General features: G+C 39.0%; 1 protein-coding gene across 1 annotated transcript in view; it reads left to right on the forward strand.

Annotated features, from left to right (window-relative positions):
* The window catches only part of CA10 (carbonic anhydrase 10), a 615,882-nt gene that overhangs the window by 500,296 nt on the left and 93,723 nt on the right, over positions 1-21,863 (forward strand). Inside the window, exon 4 of the mRNA XM_065897262.1 lies at positions 6,067-6,252. Coding sequence (XP_065753334.1) covers positions 6,067-6,252 — 186 coding nt within the window. The remainder of the gene's footprint in view (positions 1-6,066; positions 6,253-21,863) is intronic.

Here is a 21,863-nt window from a genome sequence, read left to right on the forward strand (position 1 = left end):
TGCTTTGTGACCACCTAGAGGGGTGGGATAGGGAGGGTGGGAGGGAGAAGCAAGAGGGAGGAAATTTGAGGATATATGTATATGTATAGCTGATTCACTTTGTTATGAAACAGAAACTAACACACCATTGTAAAATAATTATACTCCAATAAAGATGTTAAAATAAATGAAAACCAATGAACAAAATTATTTTCCGTGGGGGCGGAAAAAAAAATCATTAGACTTGGAATCAGGAGACCTGGGTTTGCCACAACTGCTAGCTGTATGATTCTAGACAAGTCACTGAGCATTCACAGACCACTCTTACTTCTCTCACTTACATGGGTATCATATCTCTCATCTCATTTTGTAGTGAATTAAAATAAAACAAAAAGGACAAGTGTGAGGCAGCCATAGGCAACCTGGATATCCCCTGAAGCTTCATCGTCTCCATTCAGTTCTGTTTCCTGGTCTACATAATACAACTTTTTCCAACATGCTGCACACCAAAGTAGTTCATTGGAAACACTGTAATTAGCATTACAGGTAAAATGACGCTGCTGCAGTGCAGGTGTACCATCAGATATCATACATAATATTGTCAAGCCTTTTTTAAAAAAAATTAAAGTGCAACAAACCATACCCTGGTTACACAGCTTTTTTTGATTAATATAAATTACTGTTATTTCAATGTCTGGGGGAAGGGTGGGGGAATAGGTATGTTGCCTCTGATTGTGAGAACACATATGGAAATGGTAGAATTTCATATGGATTCCCCATAACTTCCTTCTCCCACTCTGTTGTCTTCATAATGGAGATTGTAAGCTCCATGAGGACAGGGACCATGCCTGGTTTTACTCACCACACTATCCTCAGCTCCTAGCACACAGTCAGATGAATGAATGAAGATAGAGCCATGGAAGTAGAAGGAGTATGGAAGTATGGAGTGGAAGAACTAGAAAGCACACTGGTTTATTCCTGATTACCCTGGTTTCATGTTTGCTTCATGGCCTTCAAAATGATCTTGGATGCTTCCCACAACTGGAGCTTTAAAATCCAAAATGAGAGACAAGTGAATCATCACAATGCAGAAGTCAGTAAAAGTTCTTCATTGTGACTTTTAGAAAGCAACACTATATTCCACTGGACTATGGGAAGTGGGTAAGATCAACACAGGTCCTCCAAGGTCAGCTAGGCACCCATTTTCAAAAGTAAATGAAGAAAAAGAATGAAAATGTTTGACCATTAAATGTATTAATTCTCACAACAAACTCATGAGGGAATTTTTTCCAATTTTTATGTGTGTAAAGTACACATCTTAACCATTTTTACTTACACAGTTCAGCAGTATTAAGTACAACCACCGTCCATCTCCAGAATTTTTTTCATCTTGCAAAACTGTAACTCTATGCCCATTAAACAATAACTCCCATTCCTCTCTGCACCCCACCCCTGGCAACTACCGTTCTACTTTCTATCTTTATGATTTTGACTACTCTAGGACTTCATGTAAGTGGAATCAATAAGTAATTGCTGATAAGGGGGGATTTATCTCTTTCATTCTCATATTCATTCTCTATAAGCCTTATAGTTTTTTATCCCTCATTTTCATAGGAGAAATTGTCTTATCTGCATTTTACAGTTAAGAAAACTGAGGCTTCAAGTAATTAACTGAACTACTCAAGGTCACCAAGAGGCAGACTGGGAATCTTTTGACTCAAGAGTCCTTTATTCTTCTCTCTACTGTGTGCCATTGTAGAAAATGCAGACAAGCATAGGACATGGTCCCTGCCTTGCTTCAATGGGCAACAATTTTCTTAGGAACATTAGACAGACACATTGAGAGGATTTTTAGAAGTATGGGGAAGCCTGATATACTTGCTCATTGGAACAGAGCACATATCCTATAAGAATTTGAAGCAGCTCCTGTTATGCAGCCTTGCATACTATAGGGGCCCATGGATGTTGCTTGTTGAATTAATGCAATTTGAAGAGAATTTGAGATCCAGCCCTGCTCTGTGGGATCTACACTCCACAGCAAATGGATTTTGCGTTAAATAATAAGCACTGTGATAATGTGTACACAGTCTGACCCAGAGTTTGCCTAATGAAATATCTGCACTCGTAAAAATGTTTATCCATAAGGATGTTCACTGCAGTATTTTTTTTTATTGAGTGAAAGGTTCTTTAAATTGTGTAGTGCTTTACAATTTTCAAAAGTTTGACAAAGATGATTTCATATAATCCCATGTTAACCCTTTTTTTCTACTATGCCTAAATTGCTCCTCCCTCCTTCCCGCTCCCCACTGGTAACCACTAGTTTGCTCTCTATATCTCATTGCAATATTTTTTAACAATAGTGAAAAAGTGAAAGGGCTGTAAAGATTCAATAATAAGTCATATATGTTTACAGTGGAATATTATGAAGCTATTTCAAAGTGATATTGCAAAAGAACAGTTAATAACCTAGAAATATTCATGTGACTAAAAATAATATATATTTACTATATATATATATATAAATGTATAAATATGTAACAAATATATTAAATATATTATATGTGTGCTGTGTATAATATATTAAATATATAAATTTATATATATTAAATTATATATAATAATATATATATATAAAATCATATGCCCTTGTATGTGAAAAGCATTTATTATCACACATATAAAATGATCCAATTAAAATATAGATATATATGGTTATGAGTGTGAAAAGTTATACACCAAAATATTAGTGGTGATTATTGGTTTACTGTAGAATTTTGGCTAACTTTTGTTTCATTGAGCTTTTCTGGGTCTTCCTACCCATGTATAATACCTGTATATTATCTTAATAAGTAGAAAAAATAAATTTTGCTTAAAGATGAATGCAGTGTCAAACACAAATCTATCTCTATCATTTTACTGCAAAGAAAGTCATAAATTGGGACAAGAAAAGAAAACAAACTCTCATTATGTCATACTGACTAAATATACATTTATTTGAGACTGGAGAACAGGCATAGTCTTTGATAGGGATCATTTGGTTGCAAGGAATAGATAATTTAAGAAAAAATAAATCCCTTTGTAAGATGTAAAGTATCAGAGAAAGTACAGCCCAGGCCTCATGAAGGAACTGGAACAAAGAGATACAAAGGGTTTCTGAAGGTGAAGTACATATTCTCTCTAATTCTCTCTCTGCATGGTTTCCTTGGTCACTCTTGGCATATCTGCTGCTTTCTTCTCTTGTTCTGGTATGACTTTCCAGCTGATTAACAGACTAACTGTCTGAGCCCCAAGTGACTTTCTAGTTCAGCTACTCAACAAAGACTGTCCAGAGTTTCTGTTGATAGTTCCACAGTCACATGACAGAGAAGATGATTGACTTCGTGTATATCAGTTAGTTTTTGCTCTATAACAAACTATCTCAAAGCTTAGGGACTGAAAACAACCAAATTTTTAGCTCCCCAGTATATGGGAAGCTATGGTCTGTGGGAAATTCTTCTGGTCCAGGCCAGACTAAGACAGTCAACTGGTGGATCAGTCGTGGAATGGCCAGCCTAGGATGGCTTCTCCTGGGATGGTTCTCCTCACTCTGGATCATCCTCCAGCAGGCTAGCCCAGGCTTGTTTGCATGGTGGTCTCGAGTTTCCAAAAAGGAGTAAAGACATGTGCAAGTCCTCTAGAGGCCTACTCTCAGAATAAGCATGTTGTATCCACTACGTGCTATTGGCCAAAGCGAGTGACAAGGCCAGTACAGATTCAAGGGGTGGAGCAACAGACGGCCCTATCTTGATAGGAACAGCTACAAGGTCACATTGTAAGTAGTGTAGTTACAAGGAGTGGAAGAATTCTAGCCATTTTTGCAATCTGCACATAATCTGCCAGCGACTCAGGCTGACACAGCCTCCATCTTGTAGCTATACCACATTTACAGCTTTCCACATTGCCCCTTGATTGATGAAGCAGTGGAAGAAAGAGACGAGAATCTTACATAAGCTTTTCACTGTTTCATTTGTCATGTCCCCTCACAGACCATGGCCAACAGCAGCACATGGGCTCCACCTTATAGCAAAATGGTGCTATAGTGAGTCAGTGGAGTATTTTGGTAAGCAATGCTGTCTCTGTCACAGTGAGAAATCTACAGAACTAAACTAACTGATCATTCACAAGACTAGTACCAGAAAGGTGGAAGGGTGGGTAAGGTTAACGCTATAGAGCAAATATATGAAAACCATATCTAATGAAGTTGTCAGAAGTTACACGAATCCCTTAAAGCATGGGTCCCCAACCCCCGGGCCATGGACCGGTACCAGTCTGTGTCCTGTTAGGAACCAGGCTGCAGAACTGGAGGTGAGCAGCAGGCGAGCGAGCAAAGCTTCATCTGTATTTACAGCTGCTCCCCATCACTCACATTACCTGAGCTCACATTACCTGAGCTCTGCCTCCTGTCAGATCAGCACTGCATTAGATTCTCATAGGAGTGCAAACCCTACTGTGAACTGCACATGTGAGGGATCTAGGTTGTGCACTCCTTATGAGAATCTAATGCCTGATGATCTGAGGTAGAGCTGAGGCAGTGATGCTAGCTCTGGGGAGTGTTTGCAAATACAGATTATCATTAGTAGAGAGGTTTGATTGCACAGGGACCATAATAAATCAATTGCTTGCAGACTCATATCAAAACCCTATCTGTGGGACTTCCCTGGTGGTCCAGTGGTTGAGAGTCCATCTTGCAATGCAGGGGACGCCGGTTTGATCCCTGGCCAGGGAACTAAGATCCTGCATGCTGCGGGGCAGCTAAGCACCACAAGGAAGAGCCCACGTGCCGCAACTAAGACCCAATGAAGCCAATAAATAAATATTAAAAAAAAAAAAAAAAAAAAAACCCTATCTGTGAGTGGTAAGTGAAAACAAGCTCAGGACTCCCACTGATTCTGCATTATGGTTAGTTCTATAATTATTTCATTATATATTACAATGTAATAATAATAAAAATAAACTGCACGATAAATGTAATGCACTTGAATCATCCTGAAACATTCACCCCCCCAGTCCGTGGGAAAAATTGTCTTCCACGAAACCAGTCCCTGGTGCCAAAATTTTGGGGACCACTGCCTTAAAGAATCCCTAGGGCTGGGCCCAAAGGAGTCAGAGTAAGCAGGCAGAAAATCCAAGTAGCTCAGCAACCCATAGCCCAGAAACATTCCATCCAGACCCACTCAAAATCTCCCTTAAGTTTTCAATCTCCTCCTAGAGCTAAGTCAACCCAGAAGACTAAGGCAATAGACTCACAGGTAGGAATCAGTGTTCTAGAATCAAGTGTTTAGAAGTGCTAAGGTCATAATCAACAAAATGAAGCTGAGCATCAAGTTCAAGAGAAAAGGAGGGAAAGAAACCCCAAGCAGTAAGGTTCAGCTGGCAGGGGCTGAAGCAAGATGGAATAGGGAGTCTGTGAAATGGGAAGCTTATATGAATCTCTTTAGCTTAGCACTGAGGCCACAAACTGCAAGAAAGTATCAGAGCTCTGACTCTTTGCAGTGTCTGGTTGCAGGAGTTAGAGAAGGACCTAAACCAAGACACACCATACTGAATGCTTGAGACTACAAACCTAAGCCTCAGTCTCCCCCTAAGGTTTGCTCCTATTCACTCAGTTTAGCTTACTTGTCTCTCTTTTGGCCTTTGTAGCATCTCATCCTTACTAACTGCTTTCTCCAATTTCTCACACCTGAGATTTTAACTTTTGCAGCATCTTTACATTCCAAATATTTATGGTAAGAAGACAAGTTAATTCTTTATAAGTGCAATGTCCAAAATATTAGTCACAGTTGATGAGGTTTCCTTTGAGTTCCTACCTCAGATTCCTAAATCATAATGTGGCTTATGACTCACAGAAAGTACCATAGATGCCAGGTAGGGCAGAAATGCTCTCTGGGGAGGCTGTCACTCCCTACTCCACAGGTGGAATTAGCCTAGTGTCTTCCTATCAAAAGGAAGCAAAAGACATTGGTCTAAGCACCATGCTGGGTTGAGTGAGAAATTGTGAGAAATGGAAGGAGAAGAGCCTTGTTTGACCTGTTGCTCATTGCCTTGCAGGTTAGTGGGACCATGTACAACACTGGAAGACATGTGTCCCTGCGTCTGGACAAGGAGCACTTGGTCAACGTATCAGGAGGGCCCATGACATACAGCCACCGGCTGGAGGAGGTCCGGCTACACTTTGGTAGTGAGGATAGCCAAGGGTCAGAGCACCTCCTCAACGGACAAGCCTTCTCTGGGGAGGTATGTGAGGTTATTGAAGTACTACGGGTAAGTGCCAATTAATAAGATTTGGTGCTTATTTATATCCAAGGTGTGATGACAGATGGAAAGACTGCTCTTGTATCTATGAAATAAGAAGGTCTGTGCCTCCTTTCTCCATCTGTCTTTTGCAAGTTGACATAGAAGTTTATAATGAGCTTCCAGTGTTTTCCAGGGAAGACCACAGTGAAACTTGGTATTTCCTCCTGAGACATTGAGAGACAGCTCTATTGTGACTAATCCCCTAAGATATCGCCAGATCATTATTTCAACCCTAAACCCTCACCTTACATGTACATCTTCATTTACACCTATCTATGCAACCTATGCAATCAGCCCCCTATATGTCACATATGTTTGCATAGATTCCATAATTCTCCTTTCTGGCAGAATGGGTCTTATTTGCACAAAACTATTACGTATAGCAAAATAAATGTCAGGGAACTAAATAGTCTGAGTTTCTGCAGAATGTGCCGCCATTAATGGTGAGTGTCACTGTGTCTATCATCAGCCCAGACAGAACTCAGGCCACATCAGTGAGCCAAACCACACCTTCAGTTATAGGACAAGAGCCACAATTTAAACAAATATCATGTGTGCTATGACATATGACACTTGATAAGCAGGGTGTAGTTAATTTGACCTCTTTTACCTCCCTTATACTTGAGGGTGGTTATAAACTAAAGGTCAGGTGTCCTTATATGCTAAATATCTTGTAACTAGGTTTCTGTTTAAGAGTCCTCAATAACTGATGTCAAGAAGGCCTTCAAATAACAGAAGTATGTATTTCACTATTGGCTTGGTCTTTATTTTTAATCAAGATCATGTTTAAACCTGGCATTGTTTTTAATATAGTAAGGCCACACACTGAGAAAGAGATCCACAGCTGAATGAGTCCAGTGGCCAGATTTTAATGATCATTCAAAATGTATCAACTGAGAACCTACCTAGACACTGTGCTAGTTACCAGGGATACGGATATATATATATATATATATATATATATATATATATATATATATATATATATAAAGACATAGTTCCTACCACAGAGGAGCTCAAAGAATACTATATTCAAATCATTAAAGTATAATGCCATGCTGTAATGGAGATGTACAAAGGCCTTGGCCAACTCTAAGGAAGAAGTGACAAATTTTCCTTGAAGCGTGCAGGAGAAGTTTCACAGAGGAGGTGCCCTTTGAACTGGGCTGAGAAGAGAAGCAATGCAGAACAAGTTTCAGAACATCAGCTTTGGCATCAAAGAACCTGAGTTTGTACCTCCTGCTGTGATACACAGTAACTGTGTGACCTTGAGATAGTTACTTGATCCTTCTAAGGCTGAGTTTAATATACCTCTCCAGGTTGTTTTGAAAATTAAGTGGGATTAAAGATATAAGGATCACTAGAAGTACTCAATATTTGATAGATAAAAAAGATAAAGCTGGAAATGAGGAACAGCAAAGTCACCAAGGTGTGTCAAGGCACTGTGCATGGGGGAAGCTGCACGTGGATTTCATCTGTGGTCTATTAGTAATGGCTGCATAGAGGACCGGGTTGAGCAGGCATATGAGTCTCCTTCCTGAATCTGTAGGGAAAAAAAGCTGGGGATTATTAGGGATGTCTGCCAAAGAGACATGAGAATGTAATGAGAAATTCTAAAGAGTTACAGATCCTGAACTAACATATAGCAGGGAATATGATGAAAGCAGGGCAAAAACTCATGAACTGAGAATGACTGGGGGACTGCCAGTCTGCATTAGAGACTATTTAAAATTAGATAAACTCTTCCTTTTTAAATACGTTATTTTAAGATTTGTATTCATTTTCTTTGTTGACTGACATTTATTTGCTGTTATTTCTTTGTTTTTCTCCCCTACTGAACTATTAAATTCCAGTGCCTATCACAATATTGTCTCAGAATAAAAATGAATTTATGAATGAATTTATTAAATGAATGAGTGGAAAAATATAGATGGTCACTAGGCTAAAACCTTCACCTTGTAGAATTTCCTAAAGTTGCTTGTTTCTTCAATATGTAATAAGGGTGCTTTGTAACTTGTATATAAACTACAATTTTGGAGTAAATGAGGGCTTCCAAAACTCTTAAGGGAAACATATAACAATTTGATCTTGATGTATTAATTTTCCTAGACCTACCCCGGACCACAGGTATCAGCTGCTCCAAAGAACCTGCATTTTTAAAGCTCCCAGGAGAGTATGAATATTAGGTTTGTGAAGCACTCCCTCAGTAGTACATTATTAAGTGTTCTCAAGTGTTCTCATCTGAGTCTTCAGTGAGTCACAGTAGTAACATCAAAGAACTGATCACAGATCACCTTTACAAATATAATAGTAATGAAAAATTTGAAATATTGCAAGAATTACCAAAATATGACACAGAGACACAAGCAAGAAAATGCTATTGGAAAAATGGCACTAAGAGACTTGCTCAATGCAGGGTGGCTGCAGAACTTTAATTTGTGAAGAACACAGTATCTGCACAGTACAAGAAAGTGCAACAAAACAAGGTATGCTTGCATTTAGCCCTGGGAGATCAACTTGGTGATGCTCTGTGACCACCCAGAGGGGTGGGATAGGGAAGGTGGGAGGGAGATGCAAGAGGGAGAGGATATGGGGCTATATGTATACATATAGCTGATTCACTTTATTATACAGCAGAAACTAACGCAACATTGAAAAGCAATTATACTCCAATAAAGATGTTTTAAAATAATGAATTAATAAAAATAAATAAAGGGCTTTAGTGAGCAAGAAGAGTTTAATATCTTCTATGTGGGATGAGAGGAAAACCTAGGGTCAATTGTCCAAAATTCCAGAGAGATGGCAGTCAGCTAAATATATGTTCTAACAATGAGAGTTATCTATCTATGGAATGAGTCTGCCTCTGAAAACAATGAATTCTCATCACTGGAATTATTAAGCATGGAATGGAATTTGAGGACTTCATAAAATGACTCATCCTAACAAGCGAGTGAGCTATGGGCTTTATTGTACCTTCTAATGCCAAAACTCTACTCAACCCATGATCTCCTTAGGGAAAATATTTTCCAGATAGATTCTACTAAGGGTTAGCCCCAGTTAAGTTAGTATATTTCATCCATAGATTAACTGTTTATTTTTATTTTGAGCTATTTTCAGAGCTGCCTTTGTTCTCTATTTTGAGCTATCCTCTGAGAGGACCTAGGTAAACACTTCGGCTGCAAAGCATTTGTTTATTGTGTTGACAATGAATAATCACATTGCCATCTGCCCCATCTATCATTGCTGATCACAATAAGCCAGTTAATGCCGTGCATTTTCCTTGGCGCAGGGCAGCAGTCGTTATCTGAAGAGCTGTAGATTAATTGCAGTCTTGTCTAGTGAGGTTATTGTAATTGATGGTCATTATTTGCTTTGTTTTATAAAGCTGTGTGGATGTACAACACAGTCAGCAACTGTGTTTTTATAAAAATTATTCATGTCCTACACAAGAACTCCTGGATGCATTGTCAGGGATTGGTGCTAAATGAGCATATTCAGAGATTCAAACATCTCGATTTTTTTAAGATGGGAAAATTAACCGTTTTTAATAAGTAAGACATTTAGCTTGCTAATCGTGTCTGAGTGGTTAGATTAATGTCCAATACAAAGTAGGGTATTAATGAAAAGAAAAAATATATTAACCAGGAAAAAGATAATATTTGAAAAGAATCATGCCCATGGATTAAGTTGCAGTAGTGAGTCTAGATAAGAAGAATCTTTCTTATTTGGGGAAATTGGACGTATTCATTTTGAAAACCTTCCTTAAGTTCTTCACTTCAAAGGGTTAAGGGGGTACACTGAGAATTGCACCAGCTACTTCATGGAATACCTGTGGCCAGATTCTCCTGTTCATTTTACCCACTCTTCACATGGCTAGTGTGCTTCTGCTGTGTGCTGAGTTCAAAACCCAGCTCCTGCCCAGAGAAGCATACAGTCTATTGAGGTTTACATATGTTTATAATACAACATAATATGGGTTATACTTGAGGATTGTTCTGGAAAGGGAACTATGAAATAACTCTCTCTGGATTGTATTAAGGAGAGGATGGATGAATAGCTGTGTGACCTGACACAGTTGCTGCTCCCTATGAAACTTGGGTAGAAAAACATCAACTTCTCAAGTCTCAGCCTCTTGAATCTCGATTCTGTTTAAACACATTTGAGGGAGGAAGAAGTCCATAGCTGTTGCTATGTAGATAATATTTGTTTAATTAAAAGGGGAAATAAAAGTCCCATGTAGAATATATGTATTTTTAGTGGCTCTGAATCAGAAGAGAAAACAGTTAGCTCAGCGCAAACTGAGACTAAACAACAGAAACTGCAGGCCTCGTCCTCTTCAAGGAATCAGTTATTTGCAGTTCTGAGAGACTGGTTTCACCAAAGTAACAAATTTGTAGGAATAAGCAACTAACACCAAATCGTCCTGAAGTGTGCAAGGGTATGAAAGTGCTGAGGAACACATGACTGAGAACAAGGGCCCCATGAGGCACTGAATAGTTTTGGGGGGAGGTACTCCGGAAATCTAATTAGCACCTTGCAGGAGGCTGGGACCTCCTGGTAGAGATGCTCCGTTGGCACAATTGGGGATTTGAGGGGGAACGAGAATTGGGATATTCAAAAATAACAGGTACATGAGTAATACACATAGAAGAGCTACTTGAGTGCCATGGGAATGCTGTTCCCTGTACCCTGAATACTAGCTCCACCTTCCTCCCCCTATATCCAGCACAGCCCACTTGGTTTTTCTTTCCAAGTCCTCTTCCCTCCTCCCAGCCAGTAAAGTGTTGCTGCCTCCTTTTGACTTCCGGAGAATCCTGTATATTCATCTACTACAGGAGTCCACAAACTGTAGACTGTAGGCCAAATTCAGCCAAGGAGCTATGGATGGTTTACATTTTTAAAGGATTGTTTTTTAAAGAGAAGAATATGCAACAGAGACCACATGTGGCTTGCAAAAGCCAAAATATTTACTACCTGGCCTTTTAGAGAAAAAATTTGCTGACCCCAATCGATTAAATTACCCATTGCTATAGATTTTATAACTGTTTACTCTCACTTCTGGAACCACATTTCTTGTTGATAGGAATTTTATCTTGATCATTACTGTATTCCCAGAACCTTGTACATTGGCACATGACAGCAGAGTCAATAAATGTTTGCTGAATTAAGGAATAAATAATCTTGGTAATCCCTTCAAGGACAGAGACTTTTTGCTATTCATCTTTCTACATCATGCAACTAGCACAGTGCCTAACATACAGTAGGTGCTTCTTAATTGATGTTTGTGGAATTAATCATTCAATCACTGAATAAATAACTTAATCTACTATTGGTGTTTTAGTAATTGGAAATTTATAGGCTTTTTTCCCTGGAATTTTGGATGTGTTGCATTCATTGACTATATAGGGATTATTATATATATAGCCTCATTTAAATTGAAGTGTTTTAATAAAGGCTGTCCAAAGCATCAAATGCCATTAGAAACTGGAAGAAAGAAAGAGTGATTTAGTTCACAGTAACCACTAAGAGAAGTTCTGGGCTTTCTCTGAGAAAGAGGTATGCTTTGAGGCGAGGTACTAACCTAGCCCTATTCTAAATGTGGTAAAGAACAGAAAGGGATTGAACAATTAAGTGTCACCTTGGAGGAATTTTATTTTCATTGGAGGGACAAGGCACGGGCTCAAATCAATTACTGTGCAGTGCAATCCAGAACTTATTCAGTCACACCCATAGGTGGCTACAGAATTTCACTGCTAATACCCAGTCACTGTTTACATGCTTTGTGATTTTCTTTCATTCATTCATTTAGTTAACAAATATTAATTGAGAGTCTACCATGTGCTACAGTGAATTAAATTGGTAAAAATCCTACCTGTAAGGTAATTAAGTCTAGTGGGGGTAGACAAATAATAAATAACATAATAAATGAGTAAATTTCTATGGTAAGTTAGAGTATGATAAATGCTATGGGAAAAGAAATAGATCAGAGTAAGGGGGATCAGAGGATGAGGAGTGGAGGTAGTGAGTTACAAGTGTAAATATGGTGGTCAGTGTAGACCTTATTGAGAGCATGACATTTGTGAGGTTGCCATGGGGATGTCTAGGGAAAGGACATTCTAGGCAGAGGCAACAACGAATTCCATAGCTTTGAAGTGAGAGAAAGCTTGAGTGTTCTAGGAAGGCCAGGAGCTCACGTGTAAGTGATCAAGTGTGAGAGGTCAGAGAGAGAAGAGTAGGGCCGGGAGCTGCTGCAGATCATTATCCCTTTGCATGGATTTTGTACGGACTTTGGCTTTTACTTTGAATGAATTCCAAAGCACATTGACATAAATTCTCTGATTTAATCACTAAACACTAGCTCAGTGAGGTTACCCTTAATATTATCCCCTTTATACCTGGGGAAACTAAGGCCCAAGACCATCCTGACAATAAGTGATTGAGGCTGGATTTAATTCAGGTCTTCTGATACATAACATTGCTTACCACAGGCTAATGTTTATCCATAAACCCCACAATAATCATTGTTTACCTACTCTGCGCCCTAGTCCAGTGGGGAAATTTGAAGACCTGTAGGCTGCAGGGCCCACCTTTAAGGAGCCTTCAATCTAGTGGAAGATCCCATCTTCCCAAACAGACTGTTAACTCCCTGCAGCCACAGAGTAGGTTGTGTTTTTTAATATAACATACATGTGATAGGCACTTGGTAGATTGAATGAGTAAATGAATATCATTTAAAAGACTGTAGCTTTCAGAGAGTCTAAATTACGCCCAGTATGTCATAAACTAAATTCGGTTGTCATAATGACAAACCTAATAAAGTTGATGGCATTATTAACAGAAGTTCTAAGTGTTAATGTCAAATTATTTACAAATATAAGGTAAGTGAATTTTCAGTGTACCTGGGAGGAGTAATGGAACAATTGATAACTGGAGTGCTAGAAAAATTCATTTAGATTCCTCGTTTTAACCCTGGAATTACTCCCAGGATCAGATCAGAGAACTTGTCTTTGCCAATACTAGAAGCCAAAGTTCTGGAATCCAGGAGCCAGTCCCACTCAGAGTGAACAAACTGACCTTTAAGAAGTAAAGCAAACAGAGGTCAGAAGCCTAGTGGTAGAGCAGATTATGATGATACCAGCAAACAGATGATGACTCTGATCTAAGGATAGGCACTTTTCCCTTTGGACATTTTTATAATTTCTTCTGGAAAAAGACAGCCCAGTCCAGTCAGCAGCTTCCTGGATTACCATTTTAGATGAACACTTTGGGGCTGCCTAAGAGAGAAGTCATTGCATTTGAAGACAAATTGTTGAGATCAGCTCATTATCCCATTGATTCCATCCCAACCTGTATCATAACTCTGATCTGGTCCTGCCAGGGTGGCATTATAACAGCCACCATCTTCCTTTACTTGATTTTTATCTCCCCCCTTGGTGTCCATCTAAAGCAGGGAAGGAGGTGTTATATTACAAAGAAAATATTAAAGACAGTCATTAACTGGGACTTGATCAGGGTTCAGTAGAACCTAACTGTCATCATAGAGATCATCACTGTTATGACTCTACAAATGTTGAATGGGATCTTCTTTTATTTAATAACCAGTGACACTGCAGTTAGAGGATGGGTACTGCTTCTAAGACTTCTGTGAACCAGCAACTGGTGAACAGTTAAGCTGGTACCGTTGAAATGATTAGTGGTACATTTTTTTATCCATTTCCAAAGCTACCGGAATAAAGTCAATTGGAAAAGAAAATGTAAAGTAAAAAATGACTTGTTCACTACTAATCTGACCACGTCAATGTTCATTAAAATTTCTAGAATTTCCGGGACTTCACTTGTGGTCCAGTGGTAAAGGATCCACATTACAATGCAGGGGATGCAGGTTTGATTCCTGGTCAGGGAACTAAGATCCCACATGCTGCCGGGCAAATAAGCTTGCTCACCACAACTACTGGCTTGTGGTCCTCAACTAGAGAGCATGCGTGCTGCAAACTACAGAGCCCACATGCTCTGAAACCCGCGTGACACAACTACAGAGCCTATGCACCCTGAAGCCCACAGACCACAACTAGAGAGAAGCCCACACACTGCAACAAGGAGCCCGTGCCGCATCAAAAGATACCGCATGTCTCAGTGAAGATCCCATGTGCCGCAACTAAAACCAGACACAGCCAAAAATAAACATAATAAAGAAATAAATAATAAAATAAGATCTTAAAAAAAAACTTAATTAAAAAAATCTTTGTAGAGTTTCCTCCAAAGATCACATCTCCACTTCAAGATACAGACCTGCTATTAGAAAGAAGTCTGCGCAAAGCCTCCATCTAAAGTATCAGTGTTAGAGGCCCCACTGAGGTCATTTCTTCCCACCCACTTACATACAAAGGGAAAATTAGAGCCAGGAAGGACAAGAGACCTTCCTGGAGTCACCGAAATTCAGTGGCAGAATTAGGACCAGAACCCAAGTTTCCTGACTCTTACTTTGGGATTTAAAATTTTCTAAATAAAAATTGTAATTATATCAAATCCCAACACTCAAAAGGCCAGTTTACGTCATCTGGTTTTTGTTGCTCAGTAGAGCAGGTGTAGTCTGATATTCAAGTTTCCTGCCTTAGTGAGCAGAACCCCATCACAAGGGCATTTAGACAATCAGCCTCAAAAAGGCAAAGACATTGACAGATTATTTCACAAACATGAGCAATCTTTAATGTCCAAAAAAAACACCACTGATGTGAGAACCTTTATAGTGCCTAATTCCAAGAAGTATGGAAATTAAAGTTTGGAAGACCAAAATAGAAAGTGAAGTGCCTTAAAGATCCTTCATTTGGTCTCAATAGGAAAATGCAATCATACTATTGCATTAAGAACCCAAGGATATAAGCCATACTTTTCTACAGTTTGAATCCATCCTCTCACAAACTCTTCCCAATAACAATCCAGAACAGCTCAGCAATATTAAATATAAGTAATCTAGATAATAATATTGCAAAATTAAATCATTAGATGTCTAGCAGCTCCATGGATATGCTGCTATGCAATTCAAAATAAAGCTGTTTAAAACCACCAGATTCATTTGCACTGACATATCGATAAACTCTTGCTGAAACAAAGCTAATCATTTCAATGGTGCCAACTTAATTGCTTACCAGTTAATGGATAATAAACAGAACTGAGGATTAAAATATGAACCAATTACTGTACTCAATTCCATTTACTCGATTTCATGTTCCATTAATTCTTTGCATCATTTCTAGTGGAAATCTTAGATTTATGGTCACCTCAAATGAATTATGTCACTTAGTTGCCTGTGGCATGCTCATGCTCAGAATTGGTTGGAAAGGGCAGAATTCTGGGCAGTTAATATTTAGCCAAAGCAGCCTAAGATATATTAAGTGAAGGTAATTATCCATTCCCAAATACCAGCCAGAGTCAGCCTCTATAAATCTATCCCTATATCAGCAGTAAAAGGGTAAGACTAGGATTGCTTTCATGATAACTCATTGGATCAGCTTGTTAGAAGCAGTCTCCAAAAGCAGTCATTGCCTTGACCTGGAAGAGGGCTTCAGGGAAGCAGAGACAAACACATCATGGGAAAGGACATTGGCCTAGGAGATGGACACTAGGGCCACCAGACAGAGGGCAACATTTTGACTTAGCAGATCTGACTTCAAGATCCTATTCTGTCAATTACTAGCTGTGTGATCTCAGTAAGGGCAGAAATAGGCAAGTCACTTAGCCTTCCTTAACCTTTTAAGCTGTGATAAGGGGTAATAATGCCAGCTGTATACACACTATAGAGTCATGTGCAGTCCAAAAAAGAAAAAAAGGCACTTCTGAGATACTGCTTTTATAGTACAAAACTGACTTGTACAGCAGTTGTGCTGTACAGGTGCTGTACAAGTCAGTTATTAGCCAGCTTAACACTTAGAGCTCATCTAGTCCAAACTACTTGCAGATAAAACATAAAGATACAATGTACTAATGTTAGTACTACCATCAGCTTTCATTTAATGAGCATGTACTATGTTCCAAGCATTGTGCTCAGTGCCTTATTGCATCCAATCCTCACAAGTTTCTTGTGAGGTAGCACTCATTAGCATCATTTTACAAAGAGGAAAGGAAAGTTGGAAAGGTCAAAGAACCTGCCTTCAATCACTTGGTTGATATGGAGAAGAGCTAGGATTTGAGCCCAGGTCTCTTACTCCAGCTATGCACTGAACGACCTTAGACAAGTCAGGTCACTTCTCTAGTTATGTCCCTAAGTAACTTCTTGATCATGCTGTTCTCTTTCATCATAAGTGCCCTCTCTGTTACCTGAAATGATATTTTAGCCCTTCCCAGTTCTGCATCAGCCTTAAGAATAGCCTGAACTTTTTCTGACTCTAAAGTGAGACAGGAGCCTATTTCTCCAAGTGGCACAATTGCTATGTAAAATATGACACAGCATCATACCGTGGCCTGCTGAGAACTGTAGCTTTATTCAGCTTCCCCTCTCAGATGGACAGCAACCAGGAAGTTTCATATAGATACACAGTTACATTTTTTCTCTCACTTCTTTGAAATGTGATAAGCAAGAGATTGTATATCTGTGGATATGTTTGTATATAAACACATCTGTTTCCCTCTGCAAAACATGAGGAACCATAGTCCTTAGTCTCAGAGGTAGCTTAAGTGAATACATTTTCTTGCTTTGGATCTATTTGCTGAACTAGGAATTTCTGGATTGAGCCTTGAAAGTGAACCCGACAGGAACTATTTGACAAAATGAGCTTAGTCAGGAGGTTTTAAATCACTTTGCCAGGCACTTTGCTGGTGGCACAGTGGTTAAGAATCTGCCTTCCATTCACAGGTAAATTCTATCAAACATTTAGAGAAGAGATAACAACTATCCTTCTCAAACACTTCCAAAACATAGCGGAGGGAGGAACACTCTGAAACTCATTCTATGAGGCCACCATCACCCTGATACCAAAACCAGACAAAGATGTCACAAGGAAAGAAAACTGCAAGCCAATATCACTGATGAACATAGATGCCAAAATCGTCAACAAAATACTAGCAAACAGAATCCAACAGTGCATTAAAAGGATCAGAAAACAAAGCATTCTTCAAAATATGCAAATCAATCAATGTGATACATCATATTAACAAATTGAAGGAGAAAAACCAAATGATCATCTCAATAGATGCAGAAAAAGCTTTTCACAAAATTCAACCCATTTATGATAAAAACCCTCCATCCAGGCAGTAGGAATAGAGGGAACTTTCCTCAACATAATAAAGATCATATATGACAAATCCACAACCAGCATCATCCTCAACGGTGAAAAACTGAAACCATTTCCACTAAGATCAGGAACAAGACAAGGTTGCCCACTCTAACCACTATTATTCAACATAGATTTGGAAGTTTTAGCCACAGCAATCAGAGAAGAAAAAGAAATAAAAAGCATCCAAATCAGAAAAGAAGAAGTAAAGCTGTCACTGTTTGCAGATCACATGATACTCCACATAGAGAATCCTAAAGATGCTACCAGAAAACCACTAGAGCTAATCAATGAATTTGGTAAAGTAGCAGGATACAAAATTAATGCACAGAAATCTCTTGCATTCCTATACACTAATGATGAAAACTCTGAAAGAGAAAATAAGAAAACACTCCCATTAACCAATGCAACAAAAAGAATAAAATATCTAGGAATAAACCTACCTAAGGAGACAAAAGACCTGTATGCAGAAAATTATAAAACAATGATGAAAGAAATTAAAGATGATACAAATAGATGGGGAGATATACCATGTTCTTGGATTGGAAAAATCAACATTGTGATAAAGACTCTACTACCAAAAGCAATCTACAGATTCAATACAATCCATATCAAACTACCAATGGCATTTTTCACAGAACTAGAGCAAAAAATTTCACAATTTGTATGGAAACACAAAAAGACCCTGAATAGCCAAAGCAATCTTGAGAAACAAAAACGAAGCTGGAGGAATCAGGCTTCCTGACTTCAGATTACAGTACAAAGCTACAGTAATCAAGACAGTATGGTACTGACACAAAAACAGAAATATAGATCAATGGAACACGGTAGAAAGCCCAGAGATAATCTCACGCACATATGGTCACCTTATCTTTGATAAAAGAGGCAAGAATATACAGTGGAGAAAAGACAGCCTCTTCAATAAGTCATGCTGGGAAAACTGGACAGCTATATGCAAAAGAATGAAATTAGGATACTCCCTAACATCATACAGAAATATAAACTCAAAATGGATTAAGGACCTAAATATAAGGCCAGACACTATCAAACTCTTAGAGGAACACATAGGCAGGACACTCCATGACGTAAATCTAAGCAAGATAATTTTTGACCCACCTCCTAGAGAAATGCAAATAAAAACAAAAATTAATAAATGGGACCTAATGAAACTTAAAAGCTTTTGCACAGCAAAGGAAATCATAAACAAGACGAAAAGACAACCCTCTGAATGGGAGAAAATATTTGCTAATGAAGCAACTGACAAAGGATTAATCTCCAAAATGTATAAGCAGCTCATGCAGCTCAATATCAAAACAACAAACAACCCAATCCAAAAATGGGCAGAAGACCTAAATAGACATTTCTCCAAAGAAGATATACAGACTGCCAACAAACACATGAAAGAATGCTCAACATCCTTAATTATTAGAGAAATGCAAATCAAAACTACAATGAGATATCATCTCACACCAGTCAGAATGGCCATCATCAAAAAATCTACAAACAATAAATGCTGGAGAGGGTGTGGAGAAAAGGGAACCGCTTTACACTGTTGGTGGGAATGTAAATTGATACAGCCATGATGGAGAACAGTATGGCGTTCCTTAAAAAACTAAAAATAAAACTACCATATGACCCAGCAACCCCACTATTGGGCATATACCTTGAGAAAACCATAATTCAAAAAAAGTCATGTACCAAAATATTCATTGCAGCTCTATTTACAGTAGCCAGGATATGGAAGCAACCTAAGTGTCCGTCAACAGATGAATGGATAAAGAAGATGTGGCACATATATACAGTGGAATATTACTCAGCCATAAAAAGAAATGAAATTGAGTTATTTGTTGTGAGATGGATGGACCTAGAGTCTGTCATACAGAGTGAAGTAAGTGAGAAAGGGAAAAACAAATACCATATGCTAACACATATATATGGAATCTAAAAAAAAAAAAAAAAATTCATGAAGAACCTAGGGTCAAGACGGGAATAAAGATGCAGACTTACTAGAGAATGGACTTGAGGATACGGGGAAGGGGCAGGGTAAGCTGGGACAAAGTGAGAAAGTGACATGGACATATATACACTACCAAACGTAAAATAGATAGCTAGTGGGAAGCAGCCACATAGCACAGGGAGATCAGCTCAGTGCTTTGTGACCACCTAGAAGGGTGGGAGGGAGCGAGATGCCAGAGGGAAGAGATATGGGGACATATGTATATGTATAACTGATTCACTTTGTTTTAAAGCAGAAACTAACACACCATTGTAAAGCAATTATACTCTAATAAAGATGTTAAAAAAAAAAAAGAAAAAAGAATCTGCCTGCCAATGCAGGGGACATGGGTTCAAATCCTGTTCTGGGAAGATCCCACATGCGGCAAAGCAACTAAGCCCATGCAGCACAATTACTGATCCTGCACTCTAGAGCACATGAGCCATAACTACTGAGCTCGAGTGCTACAACTACTGAAGCCCGCACACATAGAGCCCATGCTCTGCAACAAGAGAAGCCACTGCAATGAGAAGCCTGTGCACCGCAACGAAGAGTAGCCCCCACTCGCTGCAAATAGAGAAAGCTCTCATGCAGCAATGAAGATACAATGCAGCCAAAAATAAATAAAATAAATAAATTTATTTTTAAAAAACCCCAACACTTTGCAAACCAGAAGAAGGGAGAGACCCAGGGACCAGATTCCTGCATCAGGACTCAGTTTCCCTATACCAGTTTTTTCAAAGCAAATAATTCTCTACTTCAGGAAAGACTCATTGTGGTGGACTCACATGGCCACCCCAGAACAGCTACTGTTTCCATAAGGTCCTCTGTGGAGGATACATTTCCTCCCTGTTGCATCTGCCTCTCTAGGGCTGATGGGTTTCCCTGTCCCAGGTGAGGAGATGTGACCTACTTATGTGAGCAACAGTTAACTGCAGAGGTTAAGATTGCTGCCATTGTTCATTCCTGTGTTTTAATCCTGGCTCTGTCACTTATCACCTGTGACCTTGGAAAACTTATTCAACCTCCTTGTGTCTCATTTTCCTTGTTAATGAGACTAACAGCAATGCTCATGCTAGAGTTATTTCCCATCCTCCATCCATATCTAACAAAAATCCAGAGTGGCATCTGTATAGGAGGTAAAATTCCTGAAAATTCCATCAGCCATTTTGAGTTGGTTCCAAATCCCTTACTCTAAGAAGATGGGTCTTAGGCCCTTTCTGATTGCCAATTTCTTGTCAGCGTTAATATTCTCTGGAATATTGACATATACTGGAGTGTTATAACTCCCTATATCTTTGCAAAGGACACCATCCCCTAGATAGTGTGTTTGTCCTTGGCAGATTTGCACCTTTTTCTAATACTCACAAAGACCCTCTACAGACCAATCAAGCCCCTACTAACACCAGCTTAGAATTGTGGGGAAAACTCATCAGATTGAACACATACAAGGAAGTACACTCCCCCATCCTGGCCTCCTAGTAGCACCTTTTCCATTCCCAGATAATAACTCATTCTTGCAAAGGGTACAAGCAGGTGGCACATTTTCTCATTCCCTGTGAGTTTCAGGCAAAGCTTTGAGGTGTCTAGATAGGATGATCACATGCCCTGGTTTGTCTGGGACAATCCAGGCTGACACCAGTTTGTCCTCCAACAGCACCTCCTTTTACTCACAAAAGTGTTCCAGTTTGCACAGTGAATCAGTCATATGGTCAGCCTCTGTCTAGATGACCTTAGTTAGGCAAGCAACTAACCTCTCTGAATCTCCTTTCCCTCATCAAGAAAACGAAAGTATTAGATTTGCTCTATCAGGGCCCTTCCAGCACCGAAAGGCCAATGGAAGTAAAATCTTACTGCAGAATTTTATCATCACATATAAACATTGATTGAGGGGGTCCTTGTGCTGTCTGGAGAGGCAGAAACATTTCTCTGTAATAAAAAACTTTATGTTATATTTGAGAGATTCTCCCAAAGATTAAGTATACACTTTAAAAATAGCCATCATCATATATCTTTTAAGGTAAGAGCTTGGAAAATTAAGTCATTTGATGTAACACCAAGAATTAAAGCTCAGATTGTTCTGCTCACTTGGGTATGTCAACTTTACTTGTTATGATGCTTGAAATATTGAACTTCCGACTCCCTCTTGTGAGAACACCAGAATCACAAATAACTGCTGAACAATCATCTATAGGAAGACACACACCAAAAAATATACCCCACATCCAAAGACAAAGAAGAAGCCACAATGAGATGGTAGGAGGGGCGCAATCACAATAAAATCAAAT

Source organism: Phocoena phocoena, chromosome 19 (assembly GCF_963924675.1).
Source record: "Phocoena phocoena chromosome 19, mPhoPho1.1, whole genome shotgun sequence".
Lineage (NCBI taxonomy): Eukaryota > Metazoa > Chordata > Mammalia > Artiodactyla > Phocoenidae > Phocoena > Phocoena phocoena.